General features: G+C 45.7%; 1 protein-coding gene across 4 annotated transcripts in view; it reads right to left on the bottom strand.

Moving 5' to 3' along the window:
* The window catches only part of csmd3b (CUB and Sushi multiple domains 3b), a 363,440-nt gene that overhangs the window by 151,468 nt on the left and 190,594 nt on the right, over positions 1-21,378 (bottom strand). For all 4 annotated transcript variants that reach the window (XM_031585978.2, XM_031585977.2, XM_042710744.1 and 1 more), the window contains 5 exons: positions 17,468-17,589; positions 9,391-9,494; positions 8,827-8,939; positions 2,175-2,357; positions 238-564 (listed from right to left, as the gene is read on the bottom strand). In XM_031585978.2, the coding sequence (XP_031441838.1) occupies positions 238-564; positions 2,175-2,357; positions 8,827-8,939; positions 9,391-9,494; positions 17,468-17,589 (849 nt within the window). The remainder of the gene's footprint in view (positions 1-237; positions 565-2,174; positions 2,358-8,826; positions 8,940-9,390; positions 9,495-17,467; positions 17,590-21,378) is intronic.

A 21,378-nucleotide genomic window follows, 5' to 3' on the forward strand; every position in this document is an offset into this window, starting at 1 on the left:
TTTCAAGTCTACAAATGACGCATAGTATCAGGTCTATGTTTGTGTTTGTGTGCATATGTGTGGCCCTCTGTGCAAATGATGCATTATATGGCACACGACACAGGAAGAACACCTTCAAACGAAGTATAAGCATTGACTGACTGAAAGACAAGCAGACGTGCAGAAAAATCGATTTGTGGCTGAACAGTAATAACAGTCAACACGGATGACCGCTGGGTGTTGTTAGATGACACTTACTTGTGTATGTGATGTTGAACCCTCTGCCGGACATCGAGTGGTCGGCCTGGAACTCCAGCCTGAGGATGTTGGTGTTGCTGGTGAGGTGCGAGACCACCTCCGCTCCTGAGAAGCGCCCGAGGATGGGGGAGTCCAGGAACTCGCCGTCCTTCACTGTCAGGAAATCGTAGGGTGCCTCAAGGTCGAAGTCGTTGAAGGCTAGGTGGATACGGCTGCCCGGCTCGGACAGGATCAGCCAGACGCAGTTGAGGTTCTTGCCGTAGCCTTCTGGGTAATCCGGGGACAGCACTGTCCCCGTTGGGGCGGTGAAGTTTGACAGGCAAGGAACTGGCAGGGGGGAAAAACAGCACAGGTAGAGAGAGAGAATAGTGTGTGTGTGTGTGTGTGTGTGTGTGCGTGTGTGTGTGTGTGTGTGTGTGTGTGTGTGTGAGAGAGAGAGAGAGACAGAGAGAGAGAGAGAGAGTGTATGTGTATGTGTGTATGTGTATGAGAGTGTATGTATGTGTGTGTGTGAGTGTGTTCGTTTGTGAGAGAGAGAGGGTGTTTGTGTATGTATATGTGCATGTGTATATAAGTGAGTGTGTGCGTGTGAGAGAGAGAGAGAGAGAGAGAGAGAGAGAGAGAGAGAGAGAGAGAGAGAGAGGGAGCAAAGGTAAAGGGAAGACATATATCAGTGCAACACCAGGAATGGACTAAACCAACAGCACTCGAGTGGGAGACTAGTTTTAAGTCACACTGCCTTGCCACCAGCTCTCATCAAACACCATCAACCCAGTCACCAGACATGTTAATTGCTTCAACGCATAAACGGCAGCATAAATAAAATCCACGGCCGTAATGAGTGTGTAAATGTGTGTGCATTTTCTGTGATAGATGCATGTGTGACCGGATTTAATTATGCGTGCGTTTTTAAAACATGCCGCAGAGCCCAAAGTCTCCGCCACACTCAAGCAATTAGATCCTCCACACTCCATGAAATATTCATGTACACATATGCCAAAGACACCTACATCTAAAAATAGGGGACTGTGCTGTCTCTATTGAAATAATACAGAGGGGAAGGGAGCTTGTCTATGTGTGTATGTTAGAGCAAGACAAAAAAAAGACGTGGTTATAAATGTCTACGAATTGAAAACATTAGATCACAAGTAAAAGATCTTAGCATTCGAGGGATTAAAATAGCATTTTGTTGAACTTTCATTTACTAGAAAATGATCATGCACTGCTTTATAAATCAGGCTTTCCACCTTCCTTTTTGGAAAGCTGTGATTTCGGAGAGAGGGAAATTAGCCGGAGTAATTTAAAAGCAATTCTACATCGTACATGACTGCGGCACGGTTCTGCCGAAGAAAAGTTGATTGCATTGGGTGACATTTTCTAGCCGTTGCAATGACAAATACATTTATAATGCTTATGCCTCAGGGAGAAAATATCAATCCCCCCCCCCCCCCCCCCCCCGCAAAAAAAGAAGCATTACTACGTTGCTATATAGCATGTAAAACATTACATAAGAAACATAGTTTGAATGGCGACAAATGTGTCTGTGAGTAGAATTAAATAAGACTCCATCTTCGGACATGGTTGAACATAAATTACATTTTGGGAGAAAGAATGACATATATCAAGTCTTGGTTTATTACAGAGTGAGTGAGATAGCGAAAGAGAGAGAGAGAGAGAGAGAGAGAGAAGGAGAGAGAGAGGAAAGGAGAAAGAGGGAGGGAACATTTGTATACTAGCAAAATAAACAGGTTTTAATGGTGGGATATAACCACAGCTAAAGGGTGGACAGATTTCACTTATGGTTCTTGTGTAGAAATTCTGCAATGGCTGTTATACCAAACATTTCCAACCATTCACAGATAACCTGTGGATTTTCATTAACACGAAAGAACTGGACGATGGATTAGGTGCAGCATTGCACAGCATGGGGGACTTACAGATGCACATGGGGACGTTGGCAGACCATTGGTTGTTGTCCTGGCAGGAGATGGTCCTCTCACCAATCAGCTCGAAGCCAAACTGGCACTCGAAGCGAAGCACATTCCCGTTGAGGAAGCCGTCGCCCTCCCTGATGCCATACAGAGGCGTCCCCGGGTCTCCACAGCTCTCCTTGTCGATTTCTGTGGAGGACACAGCCTTATCAGAGAACCATTCTGATCTGTCCTCAAACAACTCCAAGCGTGGTTCAGTATGTAAGCCCAGGAGAGAGATAATACATAAAGAGAATAATAAATAAAAGCCCAAAAATCTAAAAATCTAACACACGAACTTTGCAAGTGTAACATCTAGAATTCTCTTTCTTGCTTGGAGAAACATGTTACGGAGGCAAACACTGAAAGAATATGTTGACACAACCAAGACCATCATCCCTCATACTTCATGTTGACACTCTCCACAGTGGAAATGGGAAGAGGTGAATGCAGAAGCCTCTGTTGGGCAGGCATGCTCTGATAAACATGGCCCAACAGAATAGGAGCTGGGCTTGGGTTGGTTCTCCGGTCCCTACTCTTGTCCTCTCGCACATAACTCCCTGAGGCACACACACACACACACACACACACACACACACACACACACACACACACACACACACACACACACACACACACACTGAATCCTGGAGGAGCCCTGAGTGGGGTCATCCTGCCCCAGCGGCGCTGGATTCCCGCCTCGCATGGTCGGAGCGGACCGGGGGCAGGCTGGAGAAGACCCCATTGCCGGCCATACATCTTCCTGCGACACGGAAGCAGCCAGTCGTAGCTGAACTCTGATCCCTGCGAGACGAGGCCGGTGGAAGCGACAGGACAGGAGCGAGGGGGGTGTGGGGTGGGAGTGGTGGGTAGAGGGGGACAAGAAAAACTCCACTAAATTATATTTAGAGCAGGATCAATGTAGGCGCACGCTGGGCGGGATCTCGGTCGCAGGTGTAATGGAAGCCGTTTGCAGAAGCGTGATATATTGCATTAATTTCAGACATGACACTCTCTTTATGGGTGCCCACAGCGCGGCACCTTGCCGCTCAATCCGAAGTGTGTGTGTGTGTGTGTGTGTGTGTGTGTGTGTATGTGTGTGTGTGTGTGTGTGTGGTGTGTGTGTGTGTGTGTGTGTGTGTGCGTCTGTGTGTGTGTATGGGAGGCGGTAGGATATGTTTACAGCTTTGTGTTTTACGGCTTTAAGGGAATAGAAAAAAAGAGAGAGAACCAACTGCTTTAGAGAACGATCGGCATCTGAATAATGTCAGACAATAGTGCATTAAAAAGTGTAGGTTTGTGGAGCGCTAGCCCATGGGGAGTTGGGCAAAGCAGGGCTCCTGTGACTGCCAAAACAATTCAGTCATGCATGCATTGGCTCACCTCATGTCGAAATAGCTATTGTGTTGGCTGGCATAGCTTTGACTACAGCGGAAGCAGACGCTGACACAATGGAGAGATTAGGGGCCTAGGATGACGTGTTTTTCCTCTTTATCAAATGGTGGCATGTCTACACAGCTTTGGTGCACAACAGAAAAGACATCCATAGGAGATCGGATCTATAAATTGTCTCTAAACCGGTGGTAATCACTGAGCAGGCAAATGCGAACTAGGTCAGACGTGTGTGTGTGTGTGTGTGTGTGTGTGTGTGTGTGTGTGAGTGTGTGTGTGGTTGTGTGTGTGATGTTATGGAACCATCTCTGATGTTGAACAATGTGCTTCCGAAAAAGGGGCCTCATTAAAACAAACTCAACTTCTTCTAATGATTCGCAGCCAATCAGATTAGACAGTTAGCAATAGTCTGAAGTAGCCCCCCAAAAAAGGCAAGAAAAAGCAGCAACTTTTTTTCTGAAAGCCGCAGCCTGATCACTTCAGACAACTCAATGTGGAAAGTCATCTGGGTTGGGTCCTTCCATCTTTTCATGAAGCATTTGGTTCTTTAAAAAGAAGCACTCCGATGTCTTTGCACACCACTTTGCGCACGGTGGCTCAGTTGCACAAAGCAGAGTAGCGCACACACACACAAAGGGCACGCGCACGGACGAGTGTGTGCCCTTTCAAAACACATCCTCTACTAATTGTTTCGCCATGCTGCATGGCAAAGACCACGGGCACTATTTCTACATAGAACAGCAATCAAGACAAGATAAGTAGATACTGCACCACTACTGATATGAAGCCGACGAGTAATATTTTGCTTATGGAGGGAAAACTGAAATTGCCTTTCCACGTGCGCGGCTTGAATGGGGAGGAACACTGGCAACTCATTAATGACCCTTGAGGCTTGCCGTATCTGTCATCTTGGTTCATAAAATGCATATTAAGTTTGCGACCTCATCAGAGATCTACATATCCCACTAATGGTCTCTGGAGGTACTAAAGCCGTCAAGGCCTCAGGTTGCTGGAGCATCCACGGCGAGGCGGCACGAGTGAGTTACGGCATCCTCGTTGAATGTGGACGTGCAAGAGAGGGTTGACTTGCCTGCCGCTACAACTACATCGTGAATCAAAAACAGCCTGGGCTTGCTGTGGGCTGAGATCATGTTATAAACAGGAACATCCTTAAGATGGAACGACAAACGTTATATCCAAGTGCTTTATATCCAAAAGACGAAAGCTTGCAAAATATTCAAGAAAACATGGTGTGCAATAGAACATAGTGGAAAACAGTTCATGAATGTCACGGTCATATTACAGGCCAACCTAGCATGTCATAACATTGTAGGTGCCATAACTTACATATTAACAACACTGCCTTGAGTTATTTCCCCATGAAACATCACATCATTGAAGGTAAGACCTATATAGTTTGTTGGGTTATGTTATAAAGGAAAACAAACATACACAACATAAAAACATAAGGATATTTTACAAAGTATCAAAATAAGAGAAGGTAAGATATTTTGCAGTCACCATGTATCTACTCATCAAGGCCTTTCCAGATAAAAGCATTCAAATAGAAATAAAGAAAACAAAACGAGACAAAACTAAAACAAACAAACAACCACAAAACAATCAACCAAATATAACTTTTCTTGTGGCTTTTCCACCTGAGATCTCACACCCATATTTCCCAGCATTGTGACCTGACCAGAACTGGTGAGAAAAAACGACCTTCAGCGAGAATTGTCAAATAAAACCATGCCATTATGTCACGCTGATGTAAAAGCCAGTCCCTGGTGTAAATCGCTGACAGGAGATGAATTGGCGAGACTGAAAGGACAAAAAGATATCGCTGTAAACGCTTGATAATGGGAACCTAGAATCTGACCACAAAACCCGACTCATCTTTCATGTTCAAATGACTGAAAGATTAGCTCGTTTGGAGCCTTTGAAATATGGTGACCGTATGATACCTGTAGTAATTAAACCACATTTATCGTAATTTATAAATGGCGTAAATGGTAGCTACATTTTTTTATAATTTTCTTTCTGAGATTTTACCCCTTTACCACCATGCAAACGTCTATGCACAGATGAACGGGGTCATCTTGCGCACACACACTCACCGCAGGGGCAACTAGTTTAACATAAAACCAATCATTATGTTCACAAACATCACGTTCCATCCTACTGAATATTGCATATAATGCCATGTATGTAATCTATAGTGCGCTGCGCACAGAATGTATATGAGGGTGCTTCTTTCGAATAACTGTGCTAAGATGAATAGTCAGCAGTGTCTGAGGCACAAAAAGGATGCTCAGTTTAGTCATGTGTTCTCTGCAGATATCTTTAGTAAACTTTTCAGGTGTGACACCTTACCAACTAAGTGTGTCTCTGCACACACACTCACACACACACACACACGCAGACACACACACACACAGTGACTGATTTTGCAGACTGATTTATATTCACAATAGCCTCCTGTTTTGTCTCTGGTGTGCCAGATCGCTTCTACCATGAAACTCAGTAATATCATCTTTAGCCCGCAGCCACCCAATTGATTCATTTCTCAAGGATTCTTCAGCCGCAATACAAAGCACAGCAGCTGCAGTCTGCTCAAGAGCTGAAACCACCTATTAGGCCATACCAACCAACCAGACAGAGAGAAAAACAAATTTGCCCCTCCACAAGTGTGTGTGTGTATCTGTGTGTGTCTGTGTGTGTTTGAGTGTTCACTGTGTTCATTTGTCTCTCAGCGTGTGTGCATCTGCGTGTCTCTGCATCTATTCAGTCTCCGAACGTTCTTATGCGTGTGTATGTGTACACGTGTGATTATGTGGGTGTGTGTGTGTACACGTGTGAATATGTGTGTGTGTGTGTGTGTATGTGTACACCTGTGATTATGTGTGTGTGTGTGTGTGCGTGTGTGTACATAAATGTAACTATATGTGTTCCTGTGTTTCTCAATGTATCTGCATCTGCATGTCCCTGCATTTGCTTATTTATGTTTATCACACATGTGTGTGTGTGTGTGTGTGTGTGTGTGTGTGTGTGTGTGTGTGTGTGTCTGTATCTGCATATATGTACCTCAGTATCTCATTTACTAAAGTGCCTTAGTGAGATCATCTCTGTTGCACTGTGTTTGAAAAGATTCATGATATATTGAGGTAGAGATTTCATGAGGATGTATACTTTAAGATTATATTGCAGCAGACTGTATTAAATATGTTACAATCAAGTTGAAACTTTGAAAACAGATTGCAATACTGAAGCATGTAGATAAAACATGGCTGTCAGTCTATCCCAGCATCTTCATACATACCCAGTCAGGCAGTCAGTGTCTCTTTGTTCAAATAACAGAAACTGCTTATATCCATTTTGTATTTTGTGGTACATAGCGGTGTCTTCTCCCATACCCGACTGAGATCAGGGATTCATGGTGTTATGCAGCCATTTGTGTGAAATACAAAGATTATAGACTTTTTAACCGGTAGTTCAGTGGTATGTTGGGATCAGGGATTCATGGTGTTATGCAGCCATTTGTGTGAAATACAAAGATCATAGACTTTTTAACTGGTAGTTCAGTGGTATGTTGTATTTTACTGCACTCCTAAAAATGAGAAACTCTAAGAGAGTGTCCTCTGAGAATGCCGCAGTAGTTCTCGTCTTCAGCCAGCGTTGTCTTAAGACTACCTGCTTTTCACAGCAGAGAAAATTAGTCTAAACTACTGGCCTTGAATGCCATGCTCAATGAGCACAGGGCTTGCTTTTATCAATGTAGCGGTTCAAGAGTGGGGAATACAATTGACTAATTAGAGTGAAACACTGCAGGGCTAGCAAAGGGACGAAGCCGCAAACACACGTCATAAGAGTTGGAACTTTTTTTTCTCCTCAGTGGCAAATGACGAATATAGTCTGCATGTAATCACAGGAAGGTGTGAGTGGACTGTTGGAAAAATATGTTCACATTTTCTCGAGTGCCTTTGCAGCGAGCGTAAACACACACACACACAAAAAAAAAACGCGTGACTAACCGGTTTGTCAGCAGGAAAAAACGCGGGGCTGAGGATAGCTTGTGTTATTTTCTCCTCACCAGAGCACCAGCTTAAGTAAATGGATGTTTAAGCGGCAAAAATGTTTCTCAAATGACTGTTGATGAGGCTCCTGGAATGTATTTACAGTTATGGATGGTAATGGCTGCCATCGCGGGGAGAGATCTAATTCAAATCGCAAGTCGCAACTCTCCCCCACCACCCATGTTTCCCAGAGATATTATAGTAGTCTTATTTATTCCTTATTTTGCAGGGTTTGCACTCAAAAGAATTTGCTCATTCAGTGCACCCCCTCCCCCCCCTTCCATCCGTTTCTCACACACACTCTATCCCCCTTTTCTCTCCCTCTCTTGATTGGTAAGTCACTTGCCTTCAGCAGAGTGGATGGCATGCTGTTTATCACTCAGACACTAATTTATTACAAAACCTTGGGCAGGGAGAAGATAATCAGAGATATGGCCGCCGCAGATTTTGCAGCTTGTAGTGAGTAGATGGGACTCATGTTTAAAAAAAGGACAGCCTGCAATTCCTTAAGCCACATTTGGAGAAAAAAGAGAGAGAGAGAAGAAGGAGAGATAGAAGAAGAGGGAGAGAGAGAGAGGGAGAGAGGGAGAGTGAGAGAGAGAGAGAGGGGGGGGCTGTTAAGAAGGGTCTGCCCATCTCACTGCTGCTGGTGTTTCCCTGCTAAAGACAGGACTGATGTATTTGTAGGCTTGGACATTTCCCCTCGCATTATCCTGAGGTCAGTGATGACCTCGATGGAAGTGGGTAAACTAGCATGTGTGTGTGTCTGTGTGTGTGTGTCTGTGTGTGTGTGTGGCTCTATGTGGGTTCAAGGGGGGGATGGGAGGTGGGGGGTTGGTGTTGGAAGTTTAATGACCGAGTCTTGCCTTCATTCATTTGTTCGCTCACTGCGAATGAAGGAGGGAATGAATCAGCTATTTGACAAGTTGGTTCAATTGCCCCTAGGTTCGCTGCCTTTCTGATTGTTTGGCTGCCGATTTCTCATCTCGCCCGCTGTCTCTCTCAAGGCCTCTAGGGCTTAAAATCTCATTCCCTACTTTTCCACACGAGGTGCTGTAGTCTTGTGTGTGTGTGTGTGTGTGTGTGTGTGTGTGGCTCGCCAGAGTGTACTTCCGGTGTGGCAACAGCGGTGCATTCCCTTCAGAGGTCCCTACCTTTGTAGTTGATCTTGAAGCCGATGGATCCCACGCTCTCGTCCGACTGGAGGTGCAGCCACATCTGGTGGGTCATGCTGACGATGAGGTCGGGAACGAAGCTGCCTGACAGACTGCAAGAACGGAAGTGATCAGGGACACCCTGCCTCAAACCCTAGCCTACTTACGGCAAGCCTCAAGGGTCATATTCATCCATTTACTGCCCTTGGTACCCTTGGTACCAGTGGGTGGCTGTAATGCATCATACGGAAAGGAATCCATACAGGAATATATATATATATATATATATATATACAGTATGTTTCTAAATGCTTGTAACTATCTTTCAAGCAGAAAAGACATTTACTGTACTTGCCAAATGGGTGGCTGTGATGCCTCATTTAGTAGACACTTTAGAATATAAACTGTTTTAAGTAGAACAAATGCACAAAATTAGTTTAAATTGTGTCATATTTAACCACCACCTTAACGTTTTCCCACTGCAGTGACATTACATGTCAGCATAAATCCCTTGTTGATGTCAGGTGGTGCGGGTGTGTGCAGACAAACATGCGAGGAACTCACACTTGAAGCACGGTGGCTGGGTCACCGACTTCCCCTCCATCGCCGATGGTTAGCGTGTCGTAGGCGATCTCCATGTCAAACTCCTCAAAGTTAATCTGTATTACCTGTCGCAAGAAATGAGGCATTCAAATGACCTGAATTAGGTTTTATGGCTCTTGCATAATTGATTCCAGACAGCTGACCAAGATCTGGGGCAGGGACCGCCTAAACACAGCTGTGCATTGCAGAGAATGGCAAGGACAAAATGTAGATAGCAACAAACCGATTCTACCAGATAGGAACAAATCTTTGATTCATTTTCTTTCAGTTTGTTTTTCATTCATTCTGGCAATATATAAGAGATTCAGGAGGTGTTGCTGTTCTGTAACTCTTTTAAAAGAATGCCTGTCAGAAAGGTATATTAATACTGCAACAGCACTTTACAGAAGTGTAATAATGGCACAAGGGCAGATGGCAGATTGTGTCTAGAATATCCATCACTGTGGTACTCAAACAGCTTGTAAGGTGGGTTTTCTTTAAGGGAGCTATACATGTTCGTCAGACTCTTCTTTATGTGGCGCTCGTTACTCTTGATGTTACAATCAAAATAACAACAGTAATTGGACAGCGGGCGGCGTGCCGTTTAGAATGAAAGGCGGTCTCGCAGTAATTAAATGGCGGGGAAGACATTTTCTTATTTCTCCACTCTGTCCCTTAGGATACCAGCATGTCTTATATGATTTTTTCCTCTCTGTCTCCATGTTGTAAACCCTGAGGGGGTTCTACTCCATATGGTAAAACCGGGGGGAAAATATCTTTCTTCTGCCTAATTACTCTAATTACACACTGCGCAGTCAATACATTAATACAAATCTAGTTAATTTGGAAGACGGCGTAATAATAGAGGAGCTATTGTCCATGCCAAGGCTATGGTAAGCATTGTGTGGCACAGGGGCTGAGGTTGATGAACTCCCTGTCCTTATTAACCCATTAAAGACCATGGGGAGAGAATTAGTTGCCATGGCGACATGCTCTGCTAAGGGCCGGGCTTGGGTGGCTCTTGTTATGTGAGCTGCTTCGGAAGATGATTGATGCTCCGACAACAACAACACTCTCGATCGCTCTGCACAGGCAACAGAGAGCTCCGTTTAGACATACCGATATCGTGAAGTGGAAACGGGGAGGAAAACACAACAACGCTCAACTCTTCCCCCTTGCTGCGGCGGGGGGGAAGTACAGCGTTCACCTGTGTGTGTGGGTGCATGGCCGCCACACCAGCACTGCACAGCACTGCACTGGCTACCGAGTGAGACTTACTGTTGTGCGATGATTAAGGCAATGGAGCACAATATTGAATGGCAAAGTAATGAGCCAATATAACAGAATTATTACCCCTGCAATGAAAAGGCGAAATCTTGTGAGGAATGACATGGGCGAGCGAACAAGGCCCACTCTTTCTCTCTTCTTCTCGCTCTTTCTTTCTTTCTTTCTTCCTCTCTCTAACAGACAGATCTATTTCATGCGAATGGGCAGGCAGACCTTACTGAATAGGTCTTTATGTAAAAATCCTGTGGTTCGGCTGCGGCAAAAAAACAGCCCTCTTTATGGAGTCCTTCATCAACATAACAGGGCATTGCAACACCAACACAGTCTCAGCAGGTGGGACATAGAGATTGGGTATGGGAGCCCATGCCGTGTGTTTGCAGTAAAAAGGCAGCCATACCAAATGTATTCTCATAGCCCTCTCAAAGGGGTCGAAAACAGGTGGCCCGCATGTTTGCTACGTGCAATCTCACCAACACACATCATTATGTGTCACAATAATGCCCATGCCACTCCATGCTGGACGAGTGCGTTTCAGCCTTTGTGGAGGCTTGGGAGGGAGCGGCAGGCAGGAGAGGGACCCTCTCCAGTCACGACACCCACACCCGGGGAGGGGAGGCCTGAGAGGGTCTGAAGGGTCCTCCAGAGGGGCCACCAGGGAGCCAAGTGCCTGATGAAGCAGGACAGTACGTGTGTGTGTGTGTGTGTGTGTGTGCGCGTGTGTCTGTGTGTGTGTGTGTGTGTCTGTGTGTGTTTGTGTGTGTGTGTGTGTGGTGTGTGTGTGTGTGTGTGTGTCTGTGTGGTTGTGTATGTGTGTGTGTGTGTCTGTGTGTGTGTGTGTTCGTGTGCGTGTGTATGTGTGTGTGATCCCTGCCCCCCACCCCCCCAGTGTAATCAGGCCCAGGTGCTTTCCCTGGCTGTTCTTATATGTCTATTTGCCCCCCTGAGATTAGGGCTTGCTGACACCACCAGGCCTCTGGTCCTCTCATCAGCCTCTTTCCATCAGGCAGGAGTCAAGCACACTCCTCAAGTGCAGAATCCCATCGGTGATAGCAGCAGTGGCCCTAGAAATGAGTGCAATTTCAAAATAAGCTCTGACCCTTTTCTTTGAGAAAATGGCCTTTTACAAGATAAATGTGAATTAATGATCATTATTTTCATTTGTGTCACAAACAGTACGATCCATCATTCCAAAATGCTGAAATGCGAGAATTAAAGATGACGTTCTATTTGACAGAATGGGTTTCTGTCTCTTGTTACTCAGGCTTCGACTGCTGCTTATTTACCCTAATTAAGGATGTGCTTGGGTAGATTTATTGCAGCCGCGCAGCATTTCGTCAGTTTGTCAAAACATGTCTGTCAAATTAAAGTCTTAAAAAAAAAAAATCCTCTGCCAGAGGATTCTATTCCATTTAGAATCGTCATCCCCCCCCAAACATATCAGTCATTGTGGAGATTCAGAGTTCCATTCAGAGTAAGAGAGTAAACCGCTAAACGCTTTCAAACAGTTTGCCTCAAACATTCTCCACAGGGTCTCTCAAGGCATGGAAAAACTGGCAAACTAGAATGATTTCCTTCGATAATCAACAACCCAGAGTTTTATTTAGCATCGGGTGGAAAAATACTTTTTGTTCTTCGAATTCGGTTTCGGCTTTGATCGGGCAGTTGTTTCAGAATATTCTATGCAATCCCCAATCTGGTTTCACCAGAGGGATTGCCAGTCTGTTGTGTGTGGGGCAAGAAAGATTCAATATTCTAATTTCTTGTTCACTTCAAAACAGTCAAACGCATCTGCTTGTGAGTTAACACCCTGGGACGTCATTAGATTAGTAGCTTCTAAATTGAATAAACAAGAAAGCAAAAGAAAATCAGTCCTCCCTCAAGCACGATCATCGGTCGACTTTGATCTGTTAATAAGTAAACACTGAGCTGCTCTATACTGCGACGTATGGCTTATCGGAACACGGTGATCGCGAACAAAACCCCACTGAGCAGGTGAATGTAATCGCACAACATAAGAGACAATCATGTTGAGTATAATGCACAAGGCAAGGCAATCCTGCTGCACTATCAATCAGATAAGCGGATTACCAGGGACACTTATAATTAACTGTTCCAACATGCACCCACCTACCAGTTACTGTCTCATCCTGTGTACAATTCACTCAGTCAGTGTCAAGATGACGCTGAAGAGAAAACAAGACTATTGCTATGTGACCCAGGACACATTTTAAACTGGAGAATGACACTGCCACGATGCATTGTCACAGTGTCCTCCAGTGCACAGACAGTGTGATTAAGCGCTGGTTTTTGGCATCAACTCTGACTACTGACTGTGCAGAAAACAAGAGCCAGTGAAATGACCATGTCAAAAGAAATCAAGGAGCACTACAGTGAAAATGTTAGCGTGTAACAATGAGTTTTAGGCAATCTATCTAAGATGCACATAACTATTCACACCAAAGGGCATCTCGCAAACATCACACTTACTTAAATTCATTTTGTAGACGCTGGGAGTCAGTGCCCTTTGTTTTGGTATAGATAGCTATCAGTTAAGTCAGGGATATTAGCAGGCTAGTCTCAGTCTCAAACAATCCATGAAAATGGGTGAACACCTCTCATTTTGAGCTTTAAATGTGCTCCAAACAGAAGCAGAGGAGATTCATTACTCTAATCCCCAAGTCAGACATGTGTCCCTTTGATGTGGCTACGAAATGTGAAATTACATATAATACATTACTGCGTCAGTATTTCAGCAGTCTCAACCAAACCACCAATTATGCTGCCGGTGCAGCATTTTCAAAACAACCACTTATGCGTATTCCACTTGAAATATGCCACAGTTATCTAAACTAAAAGCATGCTGTTGTGTTTTTGTTTTTTCTCCAAATCTGACCTTAGCTGTTTCACCAGAGGTTAATAATCCAAAGAGAGATAGGCCACTGAAGCAGAGGGCATTAGGGTTTCTGCATGAGAAGGCTTTTCTGTGTCTGTATACAGGACTCATCACGCCACTGCAATAAACACCCACACATGAACCCACAGAAGAAATAGGTAATGGACAAAAGGTTGAGTGCATTGGGGTGGGGAAGAATGGAGGCAGGTCATTAGACGGGTGCACATCTTAAAGCTTGTCCTTGGCACGGTAACAAGAACTAGGAAGCCCATTCAGCGTTCGCAGAATGAGCACACAGTCGGGAGGTACTTCTGCCGTGTTGTTACATTTGAGAACGAGATATACGGCTATTTATTTATTTATTTATTTGTTTACTTATTACTTATTTCCCACAACATTCTTGTTGCTTCTGTGGGACCCATTCATGAAAAACAGCGATTGAAATGCTTGCGTTTCCGTCTGTAAAATCACCATCTATAATGCATCTCTGTTAATGACGTCACACTTTGTCAGGCGAGAGTGGCAGAGGCGGTGGACTAATGTTTGGAAATTGAATTAAGCCTTGACACGCCGCAGTTCCCTCTCACCAAGGTTAAAACAGGAGCGCAATATAAATAAATTGGTGCTCTAAAAATCGTGTCTGCCAAAAATAAATGAAGCAATAATGTTCTGTAGAGTAAGCTGCCATTAGCCATTTTTCACTTCAAGGAGGGCATAGTGATCGGGCAATTTGAAGAGGCTACATTTTAACAAAATCATTTCGGGTCTCCTCAAGTGCCCCTTTTACCGAGGGGAGAAATTAACTCTTGCCACGCACACCCTCTGGCATTCCTTGAGTGTGTCAAATTGAGGGGGTTCTCGTTACGAAACTGTCTTTTAAGACTACCCAAAGACACACATTTTAAGAGCATTTAAAGTGAGTTAACTGTCCATAGACATAAGATGGCAAATCACAGTGTAGGTATGTGCAAATGGAATCTCCAATGTCGAGTTCTCTCTCTTTCACCCAAAAGGTCGCTTTCATCTCTTTTCATCTCAAAAGGTTTTTCTTTTTTCCTGTTGTATTCACTACTGATATCCTACACTACAGCACTAATTGCTCATTGGACACGCTGTCAGCACAAACGGTAAACAGTTTAGATGGAGTCATTGAGTCACAGTGCTAACGGGTTTGAAAACTAAAGTACAATTTTATGAAATGTTACATTAATTTATTTGCAACTGGAGTTATTAAGGCTCACCGTCAGACACAGCGGGTACAATGTGGAGTAGTGATGAATGAGATATATAAAGTCATTTTTAATTGCAGTTACATGTCTAGCTGGGGAGGCATCTCAAGGGCTGCAGACTGAATCAGAAAGTAGAAGGTCACTTCACAGTTTAGAGTACGCTGCTTCTGTGTTTTTGTCTAAACTTTGACGTCTTAGCACATTTTGTGTGGAGGCTGAATAAGTGCTCTAGTAGCATTTGTCAAAAGAAATTTCTCTTGGTTCTGAAGGGGACATCAAAACAAGTTTTGACTTATTGCAGGGAAGAAAAAACAAAAAAACTCCCAACTCCAAGGCTTCAGGACAAATAGAGAAGTAGGACTCTCCTGGAGGAGTATCAGAAGTTCCAAATTGGGCAAATGCCAGTTCCACAGCCTCTCCCTTCAAAACAACAAACGACAACAACCACAAAGAGATAGTGAAAAATAGATTTTGAAAAAAAATAAAAACACCACCATGACCCACAAGGCTTTCATGCTACTCCCCATCTATCACCAAAAATGGGAATATGTCCAGACAATTTCATAACGGTTTTCTGAACATTTAGATGTTTCAGCCTGAGAACTGGAGAAAAACAAGAGGAGGAGCACTAGCCTGGAAGGCCTTCTCCGAGGTCCTCAGATTTGATTCGCGTGAGGGACAGGCAAAGGGGGGGAGGGGTAGTGAGAGGTTTAATCCACGTCTCTGGGTGGCCACAAAATGGTGCGCTTCGGAGGCCGAGTGGGACTACACAAAACTGACAGTGGGCCACTACCTGTGGAGGTGGCCTCCAGAAGCCATGTCGCAAGGCAGGGTATAAAACTTCTTTATGGATAGCGGTGCAGACAGGTGCAGAGAAGGTCAATGGAAGACAATGACTGGGGGAAGAAATTGGTTTGTTGTCCTAATTTATTGCACCGCGAAGCGGGTGGGTGGACAAGTGGGAGCGCCGTCACTGTAGCCACGCAAACGAGAAACTCAGAGGCGAGTCCTTGGATTTGTGAGATGGGGCGGAGTCAGTAGACTCCTTTCTCTCTCTCTCTCTCTCTCTCTCTCTCTCTCTCTCTCTCTTTCTTCCTTTCTTTCTCTCTCCATCTCTCTCTCTACCCCTCTCTCTCCCTCTCTCTGTTTCCCCCCCTCTCCTTTCTCTTGCTTAGATGGTAATTCTGAAATATATTAGCAGTTTCAATAGCTTGAAAGTACCCAGAATCAATGAACTTCATTGCTCAGCAGGCGGAGACAGAGACGGAAATGTCCCTAGTCTGGACTCGCATTACAGAAACAACAGCGAGCCACATCAGTCTGGGTGACATAGGCCACTCTCCAGGTTGTTTAGGTGCACTTTCCTTCATTCTTATGTAGGCTATTTTCCTCCATGCAGCTCTCCTTTCACTATCTGTTTCTTTCCTGTTTTCCCCTCTGCCGCAGCCTGTTTACTTTCGCTACAGCGGCACACATACGAGGAACATGCTCACGCATTCGACAGGGCTACATGCGCTTTTTTACCGCCTCTGTTTTTACAGTGAGCGCATAAAAGGCAGCGTGGTTTGAGCTGAAGTGCAGCCATAAAGGAAGGAACAACCACAAATAAAAAAGACACAGCCTACCTATATAACTACTCTAACTAACAAACCCCCCCGCCAGACCATAAAAGTTCACGGCCATGCGGGGCGAAAGGCCTTGAGGCCTGTGTGCTGATGGTGGAAAATGACGGGGAGGAGGAAAAGAGTAGAAGGAGGACGAGGAGGAGGAGGAGGAGGAGGAGGAGGAGGAGATTGGTTCGGATCAAACAGAAGGCCAGGAGGCAGAGGCTGGCCAAAGAGCTGACGCACGTTCGCTCTGCACCAGCGACGACACTGACCCTGGGAGAGGAGCATAGAGACGCGCCGCCAGAATACAGATGAGGGTCTCCACGGACCCGCAGCAGCAGCTCAGCTCAGCCCAGACCAGGCCAGGACAGTACAGTCTCCTCTCTCTGTCTCCTCTGGCCCCCAGCCCTGCTGATGAGGGCGGCTCTCTGGAGCGTTTGCAGCTGGGAGCCGGATGAGTCCACTGGGGGTAAAATGGGCTGGGATTCATCCAAAAAATATTTCATGAATCCGTTTTGCTTATTTTTTGAAAGCCACCCAAAACTTACCCAAATGTGTTTTGGAAGAGTTCTTTTTTTTTCCTGGGGGTTCATTTTTTCTGCTTAATGCTCCTAAGAAGAAGGGATTTGTACCCTTAGCTATCCTTCAGGGCATATGGCGTGAACACAGGATGAAAACGTTGAACTTTTCTGAAGGGCGCCACCTCATCCGTTCGACCGGTCACAAACTGCGCACACACACACACACACACACACACACACACTGTCCTTTTTGATCATCGTCGCCATCCGTGAAGCGTCAGGTTCAATGAGTCTACCTACCTAGCACACGGGCAGCTACAGTACCTGTGATTATCGACATCCACAGCAATGACCTGGCTAATTGGATCTGCCAGAGGGGTGGGTCTATGAACAGGCATCGGCACAGCCGACCTCACGACATGCTGCTGCTGTTAATTATTAACAGTCACCGGGGAAAAAATATAATCCCACCTCTTGAAGGAGACAAGGCTGGAATAACAGAGTGTTACTGGGGTAACCTACCTTATTGGGGTTACTGGCGGTGATGATCCAAACGCACTGGGAGTTACTGTCATACTGGATGGGGAAATTTGGTGATGTGAAAGTACCGGAGGGACCCTGAAGATTGGAGCCACACGTTTTCTCTGGAAAAAAAAGAGAGAAGGAAAGAAGGATGGATGAGGGATAAAAGACATGGACAAAATTTTGACATTTAATAAGCCGGAGCTCACAAGAGACTGCTCTTAATTAGCTACAGATGTTGCTAAAGGCCACCAGGCTCATTTTCGTGTCGCCGGGTTTTTTGGGATAAATAGCACACTGAGTGCCATGCTCTCACCGTAATAAGCCACCGTAATAAGCCACCCCAACCACCCCCCCATGCAAATGGGTTTGTCTTTCCCCCTTCCTCCGCCGTCGCTGATTCCTGGAGACATTTGCAAGTCTAATACTTCCCGAACACCTCCACACCGTCATCCATGACCGATTTTCATTTGTCAGCCATTAGCAACGAGAAATTTCGTGCCTCAGACGGGTAGCTTCCATGGCAGCCGAAAGAGTTAATTTCAAATTAGGCTCAACCAACGACACTCGGGCCTGATTCATCTACATAATGGAGGAGTGCCAGTAATAATTTGTTAAATAGATCGGCCCCGGTGCATTTTGCCAAAAGCTCCTGACAGGGACATAAAGAATAATAACAATAATAATAACCGCATGTTAAAAGAGAGAGGTAGTTTATGCATACTGGAGTTGGGCCAGTCTTATTTGGGGCATTTATCAACAGTGATGTCAATGCGACGGTATTTTGATTAAAGACAAGGGTGGCATTATCTGCGATGGAAGCCGGATTTATCTGACGCTGCATCTTGATTGCTTTTGAAAATAAATCAGTCATTATCAGCCAGGAGGTGTGTGTGGGGGGTGGGCTGTCTGGCCTTCATTTGAGTTTGTCCAAAAGCGTCGTTGCTCTCCCTGAAGAGTCACCCGCTGCAGGAGGTGTGGCGCGTAATCAGGAAAACAAGAGCGTCTGCAGACAGAAGTCCACAATCACGCATTTAATGCGAAGCTTAGTTTTGCGGGTACCTCACAGTCTCCATCACCTCACTTGAGGGAGAAGTGGGGCTTAGGGGATGGTTCATAAGCCAGACACTGATGAGAAAGCTAATGACGACAGCATCGGCAAGTATTTGTGTCCCTCTCTTAAAGCAACACTGACGTGTTTGCCATACAAACACAAGACAAGAACTCCATTACGCTCTTCACATCATAACAAGGCAAATCAGTTAACAGCCATTTGTCACTTAATGAACTGCCAGCACTTAAGCACTGCCTCTTCTCCACAGGCAACCTTTTGCTCTTTAAATGCACAAACATAAAATAGACATAATTTTTCATGCCAGGTACTCACCTGTAAGTAAAACATTTTCATCAAAGATAAACTGAACACACACACACACGACACTCACACAAAAATTACTAGACAGCAGGACTCAAATTTATGATTATCTCAGGGTACCCTTGGGCTGTCCTGAAAATATAGATCTAGGCAATTTTCTGCATGGTTTCAAGTGGCATATTACTTAATTAGTTTGTGCAGTGTATAGCCGCAGGAACAAACAGGCATCCGCGTGACACCAGGCTAGTGATTTAGCACTGAGCTAAAGGTCACGAGACCACTGTGAGAAAGTGCCACAAACTTTACGAGTAGCCCTAGGAGGTGTGTGTGTGTGTGTGTGCGGGGAGTGGGGTTGTGTAGGGAGGAGAAATGGTGAATTGTGACGGAAAGTAAATTTGTGGTGTGTGTGTGTGTGTGTGTGTGTGTGTGTATGTGTGTGTCCAGACAGACAGACCTGCGCACGAGACAGTCTGTGTGTGTGTATGCATGACAGGAAGCTAACACATAGTGCTTTATTAATGAGAACTTTGTGTGAGTTCTATAGGTGTGTGAATGGCTTAGAGCAGAGTGGGGAGTTTCCTGTGCACTTGTGTTCCCAGCATGAGGCCTTGTTCTCCTAGAGCCCCCCACTGACTCACTGCACATGCCTGTCCTGCAGGGTGGCAGAAAATGCAGCAGCAGGTTACCTCCTGACAACTTCCTCCTGTCCCACAGTTGCCTTGGCAACACAAGGCCCTCACCTTAACTCCCTTGGCTTCCTCGTCCTTCACCACCAACCACTACACAGTCGCCTCTCTTCTTTTCTCTTCTGTGTCTATTTCTCTTTGCTCTGTTTATCTCTCTCCCCCCCCTCTCTCCCTCACCCTCTGTCCGCCTTCTTGAGTTAAGACAGCGAGAGCGGCAGCGCTGAAGTGACAGGCACAGAGGGACATAAACACTTCAGCCCTCTCCCCCACCCCAACCCACCCCCACCCCCCCAATCCTTTGTTTGGCCTCTCTGCATCCCCTCTCCCTCTCTTTCTCTCTTCACCTCCCTCCTCCTTGCCGTCTCCATCTTTCAGCCTGCTTTAGAGGGGCCATCACATAAACACAACTGGTAACAACTTATGGACCAGGGTGAAATTTAGGGCCCACCAGGGTTTGGCGGAGGTGTGTGTGTGGGGGGGGGGGGATGGGGGTGTGCGAGGGTTGAGTCTGTGATGGGGCGGTGGAGGACGCGATGCTCCAATATTCCGGTTGGGCACCCTGCGCGCATGCTCGCTCCGCAGCCGGGGCCGCCTGACAGCTCAATTACCAGCTGTTAAATAAACGGCCTTGGCTTCACGGTCTCGCCCGTTGGCGTCGCCACCACCCCGGCAGAAAATTATCTATAAAATTAAGAGACGGGCGGGTGTGCAAACAATTCATTACTCGCCCAACAACATCCTGTCAGTATCTATCCCACCTTCGCAAATAAGGAGCGCAAGCTCGCCGAGGTGGTGAGTGCGTGCCGCCCGTCGACGCGTGATTCGTTAACCGAGGGCATCAGCCTCGCGCCCGGGACGTCCTTATGAATCGCCGCAGCCTGAGGGAAATGGCACAAAAGAGGCACATACACCTCTCCTCTCTGTACCTCACTTGGGGACAGATGTACTATTTACTTGCTAATTCAATTATTTAGCTATTGTATATGTGTGCGTGTGGGGGTGGGGTGGGGGGTAAGTGGGGGGTGGCGTCAGGGTGACTCGTTTCCTGTGTAGCATTCACATTAGCTGAGATGCCCCCTCGAGTGGTGCCTCTTAGCGTTATCATCTGTTTTAATCATTAACTTTCACTTGGATTCCTAGGAGGAATGCCAGCCGGGAGATAAGCTTTCACTTCAACATAATTACCCATCGCAGCTGATAAAACACTCTGCCCATGTATCACTTGTTTCCTCTCCCCCCCCCCACCACTCCGCCCCCCTCTCCATTTTTGGTGTTTTATGCCTCTTGACATTGCGACTGACCTCCGACAGGGGAGGAAGGAGCCAATTCAGCAGAGGGAGGAAGGATTAGGGGCATGTTGCGAAGGCACAGGAACAAAGTATCCTCAAAAACAATTGCCACCCGGAATGATCAATGACATCATTAACCCTGGACAACAGTGCACTGCCTCGTTCCCCTCTCTGCTGCACCCCGCCTTAGTCTCAGCGCACGTGAGAGTGACATGCACTCACACACACACACACACACACACACACACACACACACACACACACACACACACACACACAAACATAAATATTAGTCTGCAAATCAGACTCAAGTTCACACATTTGTTATCTATATCTGGTGTTTTGAGAAGGACACATTGAAACATGTTGAGTATTTCTGCACTATCCATGGCAGAATGGAACAGAACAGCGTGTTCTTTCTGGTATCAAAGCCTGGGTGGCGGCGCTGTGTGAATGAGAACCTGAGGTACAGACAGAATAGGAAGAGCAGCTTTCCGAATCATTGTTTGCACGTTGCTGTTTAAAGCGGCAATGACTCTTTCAACCTCTCTGCTGTTCTGT

The sequence above is a fragment of the Clupea harengus genome, chromosome 19 (assembly GCF_900700415.2).
Source record: "Clupea harengus chromosome 19, Ch_v2.0.2, whole genome shotgun sequence".
In the NCBI taxonomy this organism is placed as follows: Eukaryota; Metazoa; Chordata; class Actinopteri; order Clupeiformes; family Clupeidae; genus Clupea; species Clupea harengus.